Source organism: Uranotaenia lowii, chromosome 2 (assembly GCF_029784155.1).
Source record: "Uranotaenia lowii strain MFRU-FL chromosome 2, ASM2978415v1, whole genome shotgun sequence".
In the NCBI taxonomy this organism is placed as follows: Eukaryota; Metazoa; Arthropoda; class Insecta; order Diptera; family Culicidae; genus Uranotaenia; species Uranotaenia lowii.
This window is the reverse complement of record NC_073692.1, coordinates 328,948,075-328,955,704: the sequence shown is the minus strand read 5'-3', so window position 1 is coordinate 328,955,704 and position 7,630 is coordinate 328,948,075. Positions and strand designations below refer to the sequence as shown.

The 7,630-nt window shown below is 37.2% G+C and overlaps 1 protein-coding gene across 1 annotated transcript; it reads right to left on the bottom strand.

Moving 5' to 3' along the window:
* Positions 1-5,161: 5,161 nt before the first annotated feature.
* On the bottom strand, positions 5,162-5,921 carry LOC129750116 (23 kDa integral membrane protein-like). Its single transcript, XM_055745345.1, has one exon. It carries the CDS (start codon positions 5,874-5,876, stop codon positions 5,238-5,240), a length of 639 nt encoding a protein of 212 aa, XP_055601320.1. The 5' UTR covers positions 5,877-5,921; the 3' UTR covers positions 5,162-5,237.
* Positions 5,922-7,630: the final 1,709 nt, after the last annotated feature.

Sequence of the window (7,630 nt, the reverse complement as noted above, 5' to 3'; positions counted from 1 at the left end):
GATGACGTTGATGATGCTGCTGATGGCGATGGCTATAGGTGAATGAGGCTTTAAGGGATCGGAGCATCTGATATCGGAGAAGGTTTGTATTTTTTTGCTGGGTCCCTTGAAACGTAAATCGAGCAACGAAACTGGCTTAGACACCCACCCACCTATGGGAACCAGATGATACCCATCGAGCCAAAGCACCCACGCCAAGCCCCGGCAAAATTGGAGCATACGAGTACGGATATTGGTTTACTGAAGGATTGTTCAATGTTCACTCACTCACTCTTCAGCAAACTGCAATTCAGTGAAAGTGTGCTTGATGATGTAGGTACCGGGTATGTGTTTATTCTGTACGGTAAATATTTTCGTAAGCTTTTCAAGTAATCTGATATAATCTTTTCTTGCAACAATGGTATCGAGTGAACGCCAATCAAATTGTGTGAACCTAACCTGATCTAGTGGAGAATCTCCACTGGAGATACTATAGATAGGTACTTTGCTCGACTTTGCTGATGCTTGATGGGTTTTCTAACTGCAGAGGTGTCGATGATCCAGAATTGTGATATCATCCAAAAAAAGTAATTAGAGACTTTTATCTTAGTACTTAATTTAAAACGTTACTCAAATTATTCATTTAGTTTCTCAATTAACTACAATCGAATTTATTTTACCAATAGAAACAACAAAATGTCAAGGTTTGTCTAACAAAAACAAAACAAATTAACCATTGAGTTTTAATTGCTTCCCTCTCGCTAAAAGGCTCGAGATTGAATAAATTTTAGACTGAAACTCCACTTTCCATATAGGTTCCTACTCTAGTAAAACGCCAAAACGGCCAACAGTTGACCCAGTTTGCAAACACACCGGAGCCAAAAGCAATTACCGTTGACACCACAATCAGCCAACTCAGCCATCGGTCCTCGGTCTCGTGAATGAATAGTTTAATTACACCAGAGCACCATTCAAACCAATAAACAAAACGGACAATTAACTATGAAATCTATCAAACCAACCGTGTGGGTACGTTTGTACGTGGGGGACTCCTAAATTTTGGCGACGACGCATCCTCAGCGAAAAACGGTAGCGAATTGAATGTTGATGGTCTTTTTTTTAGCCCTGTCGATGTTCATTGGACTCATTGGACGTGTACCCTCAGTGTGGAGTGGTTCCAATTGTGGGGATGCACTGGAAAATTTATTTTACAACCTCCTCGCTGCTGCTACAAAACGGATATGACCGAGACTAGCGGCTGACCGGATGCCGGAATTCGATCGATGCGATTTTTGGTACTGGCCTCCGGAAACAGCTTGAAGCATGTGGCTACTGTTTGTTATTTATTTCATCGAGATCTGTTGACCAACAGACCTTGAGGATTAAAATGAAATCAAAGTAGATTTATAGATTTTTATGAGGAATCTAAATTATTCTATTGGAATTGGAAAAAAGTAGGCATGCTGAAAATAAATTTCCAGTTGAAAAAAATACACATAGAAAAATTTAATAATCGTCTTTAGAAACAATTTCTCAACTATCCTAAGCAACAATTTGGGTATGCAAGCAAATTATGGCTTTAAAAGAAGTTGGATGAATTTTTCGTTCGTGGTCATATTTCTATATGCAAGTGAAATTCTTCTGTTATAAAAGCTTTAGTATTTAAAAGTCGAAATCATGAAGCTTCTTTTTTAAGACTGGGAATGGTTCACGTATACCAACCCTATCAACGAACGCCAATCGTAAAATAAGCAGCAATTTCGATTACAACACATCTTCTCCAAACTAACAGATTTCCTAAGTACAGGGCCTTGATTTTCGAGCGCATAAATTTCACTCTTCCAGCGGGAATTGGTGAAATGGTTACAAATCCGCTGTTTCATACAACTGTTGGAAAATTTTCTTCTAATTTTCAGACGAAAAACTGCAAAACAACGGACAATCATGAAGCTCCCTTCAAAAGGCATAAAAACAAACTTGCTCACAGCAAATCGTACGCAGCAGTTGAATTTAAAATCTTAAGGGGGGAGTATGGTCTAACACTTTCAAAAAATCGATTTTTTTTTATTTTTTATTTTCTTAGTGTAAAACATTTCAAGAATGTTGTGTCAAATTTTCAAGTCAATCGAAGCAAAACTGTAGAAATTATAGGACTTTATCTCCTGTTATCTATTACTGCAAGACTACCAAAATGAGCGTGGCGACGAACGTGTTAAAGAATTATTAATAGAAAATCTAATGCAAATGAACTGAGCAAGAGCCATTCAATTTAAAATATACCAGTTAGGACTGGTGTATTTAATTCACGAGTACAGGGAACTTTTCGATATTTTCAAAAATAAGTTATAGATATCAAGAAAGAATCTTACCCAAATGCACTGGAGAATTTATGGAAGAAAGGAATCGAGAAAAACGACGAGCGATATGAAAAATTCTTCTCTTTTCTTTAATAGTGAAGTAGTTATAAGCACACGATTGTAATCAAACTGAACGTGCTTGGCTCCTTAAAGCCTAAGGTTTGAGCCGTTTCAAATAAAGAATTTACAAAAAAAAATGTTTCGGACCCAAAATTCATAATTGTGATCACGAAATTTAAATCTGTCTTTGAGTTTCCAAATAAAGTTAAAAATTTGGGCAAAACCCATTCGATATGGCAAACTTAGTGAGTCTAATTTTATTGAAAATTCGATATTCTGGACTAAGGACTGTACCAAAAATTCATACACCAACTTCTTTTGTGAACTTCTTTTGATAGCGTTACTTTAAATATTTATCATCAAATGAGTTTTTTTTTTTTTGAAAAACTGTAATGAAATAGTGGACCTAGAATAAGATTTCGAGGTTTTTGCCTTAGTTGTGAGTCGAGATTGGTACTCTGAATCACTTAAGTCTTTATCAAAATTTTTCAACAACATTTTACTTGACATTTTTAGACCCTCCTGGGGGGGAGGAGGGTTAACCTAAGACCATGGCTTGTGATATAGCTCAGTTGGCAAGTCAGTTGCTTCTTGAGCCGATGTCCGTGAGCTCGAGTCCAATAGTAAACATCGATTACAGTTTTATCGGAAAAGTCCGCCTTCGGCAACGTTGATATAAAGTTGCGAATTCCACAAAGATGGTAAACTTGTAAACCGCTAAACAACACAAACGCGGTATTAAATGGTTTGATCATTTAAAAACGTGAATTAGGAAATTGTTTTTATCTTTACATATATTTGAATGTTACGTTTTTAAGTGAGAAATTACAGACGGATAAGAAGACGAAAGATGTTGAAAATGAGCTAAATAGTAGGGGAGAGTGAGGATACTTGATCTCTGGGGATACTTGATTCCTTAGCTATATCTCGAAACTGAAATGTCCTACAAAGATCAAATGTTCTAGAAAAATTTGCCAAATGGAGCAAATCAACAATGCTTAAAGCTCCAAATTTTTTAACAAAATAATTGTTTGAGTAATTCAACTTTGTTTGAAAAATTTTACGAAACGTGACTTGAAGATCTTTTTCCATCACTTTAAAATGTTCCTTACATCAAAAAATTATAGCCAAAATATTTGTTCAAATATATCAATCTTTCGAGCGTAATATGAACTTCATAATACCATGTTTTTCAAAGCAATGGAAAACTCTTAACTTTTTTCAGAAAAGTTTTCTAAAATGTTGATTATGGGTTCAAATGATCCCTAGAGTTAAAAATGATGTATTCTTCTTCTGAATTGATCGTTATCATTGTAGATTACGAGATTACTGATATGTATCCAATAACTAAAATTTATCCAAAAATTGTCTGAAGAAAAGGGCTAATATAATTAATTTTCTCTTAATTATAGAAAATAGCGCCTTTAAGTATGCAATGACATTAGCGTTGAGACAAAGTTATAGAATTTTTTTCTTCTGTCTGTTATAAATTGTGAAATGAGAACAAACTTGACCAAAATAGTGAATGGACATTCTATCTATGGGTTTTGTTTGATTTTTTCCAAGGACTAGGGCTTCCTGAGTAAAGAATCAAGTCTCCTTCAATAGAGGATCAAGTCTCCCTCAACTTAAATAATATCACAACTTTTTTACTCCCACAAAAATGCTTCTAGTTCATCTACGGGTTGAAGTATCGTTCTAATTTTTGGAACATAGAAACTTGAAGTTACACGCTGTCAAAAAATGTTAAAGGGTGCGAGTTGCTAAATTTTTTCAAAAAGATATGGTGAAAATAAAAAAAAGGGATCAAGTATCCCCACTCTTCCCTAATCATGAGAAGCATTTTAATCACAATCTGAGTTTTGAACAACTATTGTTTCTGCAAATGACGTTTATAGAGATCATGTCACATTTTGTTATTTTATTTGATCAATTGCTTAATTCAATTCTTCCGGTCGAACTTATCTAAATGATTACTCACTTTCCATCAAATACAACGTAAAGGGTTTAAATCTTTCAAATTCTTTTTACGTTATGCGTGTTTTTACGTAATTTATTTGGGGGATTCAACTGTTCATAAAAAGCGCAAGTTTTTTTCTTTATATCTTTTTTGCAATATTTATTTTTGTTTTTTTTGTTCAGATCCAAAATAGTACACCATTTTATATAGCTTTCGTATACTTAATCACATCGTGGACCGAATGACTTGAATATTAAAAAAAAAAATATGGTGGGATGCATAAACTGTTCTGGTTGACCAGAGAGCAGGAAATTTGGTTTCAAGTTTTAAAATCAAGCTAAATTTTTTTTATCGATATCTGTTTATTGGTTCTTAACAATTGTTTTTTTTTGTGTGTGTTTGTGTGCTACGAATGAGAAAAAGCCTGTTGGAATGATTTGAACGCTGAAGGTTAAAGTTTCTATTGGGCCAAGAAAATCTACCTCAGAAAAAAAAATGAATTGGAGAAGTTGCATTATTTTAGGAAAAAAATGCACAAATGTTCAGCTTGAGGACTTATTTCAAAATCTAATCGACGTGGTTTTGAAAGTCAGCTTTGTACTGATTATAAACCGAAAACAAATTTTCTGTTTCAAACCTTTTTCCACCATGGTAAATTGGTTTTGGCCCCATAGGCCCCATCGGCACCTCCGTGTACAGCAGTAAACAAAGTTTCATGCATTTTTGATCAGTCTTCTTAATGCGCAAATAAACAACAATATTTTTCTAAGTGCTTTTGTTCAATTACAACATATATATTTCTTGCTTTCTTGTTGCTTTATTGTGAAGCCCTTATTGAAAATTGATTGAAAATCATAATGACAAACTTCAAAGAAAACAGCTTATTCCGATTGCCGGATAGCTTTTTTCAAATAGGTAACCATTGCTAAGGCTACGATTTGTAGTACAATGATTATCGTATAAGAGAAGGTGAAAGTGTAAGCGACGCTTTTCAAATTTTCAGTAACCACCTGGACACAACCAAGGGGAAAAGGTTCACATTTTGGTGCAACTCCACTGCGGCAACATGACTGAGGAATTTTCGATCCATATTCAGAGTATGACTTCTCTCCACAGCAATCGAAAGCTTCCTGTAACCAATCCATGAGCTTGTTCGGTTTAGAGTCGTCTCCGGAATGTTGCAAAATCCCATCTACGTTTCCGGAAATGACCAGCATCCAGATTACCAACAGGATCTCGATGACGATAAGCACCACCAGGACGATTCGGTAGATGGTCAACAGCTTTGGGGAATTCTGCCAGGCACCACAGAATCCCGCAGTAGCCAGGGCACAGATGATACATCCCTCGAAGGCTCCAATCACGGTTGCACCGAACATGGCTCTGGTGTCCATAATGTCCACTGCCTTGAACGTTGCCACAATGGACCCAATGGCCTGAGCTAAGCCTTGAGTGAAAAGCAAAGCATTCAGCACCATCAGTCCAATTCTGCAAACGGCTGTCCATATTGAATCGGTCATTGTAGATATGAAGCAGGAGAAATTTGTCGAAGATGGTTTGTTTCCAACGACTGGTTAGAGACTAAACGTTTCCGCGAGACGGTTCTAGCTTATTTTGAAAGTAAGGCAAAATTTTAATTTGCAAACACAATTACCAAACAAATCAGGGTACGGCAATTTTGTTCCAAGTCAGGTGGGTTTTTTAAGAACGGTCGTACGTAGAACAATTTAACGAGATGTTTTGATGACTTTTTTCGGTTAACGTGGAAAATGCTGGAAGCAATTCTATAGGGGATCAAAATAAATTTCTCGAACAAATTTCGCATTATGCACATTTGAAATTTGACAGACATCATAATTAATCAACGCGGTTTAACATAGAGAGTGTATTGAAAAAAAATATAACACTTTGTTTTGTGGATAACTTTTTAATGCTTGGATGAAAAATGATGAAATTTTCAGTGAAACTACGTACCAATGCATTGTTTACATGTGCAAAATTTTTAACGATCTGGCGAGTGGTTTTTTCGATAGCATTCAATAAATATGCTCAGGTTTTGGGTAGGATTGTGAAAAATCCAGGAAAGTGCCTTTTAGAGTATTCGACTATATCCCATGTTAGTTTTAAATCGTTTTAAGAGTCCTATGAAATCTAACCAAAGATCTGGCGCCGATCCTCCGACGCATAGGGCTTAGCTTAGCTTGTTTGACTACTCATATCCACCTTACCTTTTTGATTATTTGAAACAAAACACATATAGAATACATTTCGAGCTCCATGATCGCTGGCGTGGCTAAGTAGAACGAGTTCGACATCGCCAATGGTTGCTACTCCGTGATTGATCGAGGCCATCAATTTTGTGCAAGGGCCAAATAATGCAGCTTGGGATTAGCAATTCATTCTCAATGCACAAAACTCATGCTCTCCCTTTAAAATATGATCAATAACGGCGCCACCCACGTCCAAGTAGTCAATGAGGGATGAAGGAAGGATTGTTAGTAAGATAGTTTTTAGGATCAACCTTAAATCTGTTATTTCAGTTTTCTTGAAAAGCTTGTTTAAAAAAACTCTGAAACAATAATCAGACAGTATCACCAGCTATAGAAACCGTCTATACGTCTGCGAATCTATATTCAAGTATCTCAGGAAGGGTTGTGTTAGTACGGGAGAGGTTTGAATCAGGAGCCATTTTTTGGAAAATGGTGCCTACCTACCTACCTAAGGGTCCGGCGCCCATTGACCGACACATAGGGCTGAGATAAAAGATCTCCACTGCTGGCGATCCGGAGCCAGCGTCTTCACTTGCTGCCAGCCAAGGTTCTCGTCAACTGTGCGGATTTCAGCGACTAGACTTCGCCGCCACGAGCTTTTGGGCCTGCCTCTTCTTCGATGCCCATCTGGATTCCAATCAAGGGCCTCTCTGCAAATCTCGTTTTCATCTCTCCGCAGCGTTTGCCCAATCCATCTCCACTTACGTTCCCGAATCTCGATTTCTAGCGCCTTTTGATGACACCGGCGATGAAGTTCAACGTTTGAGATCCAGTTGCCAGGCCACCAAGCGTGGATGATGTTCCGCAGGCAGCGATTCACAAAAACTTGCAGTTTTCGCGTCGTCACCGCATATGTGCACCAAGTTTCACACCCGTACAGCAATACGGATTTGACGTTTGAGTTGAAGATTCGGATCTTAGTTCGTAGAGAGATCTGGCGTGAGCGCCAGATGTTTCGGAGACTCGCAAACGCAAATCGGGCTTTTCTGATCCGGGTTTCGATG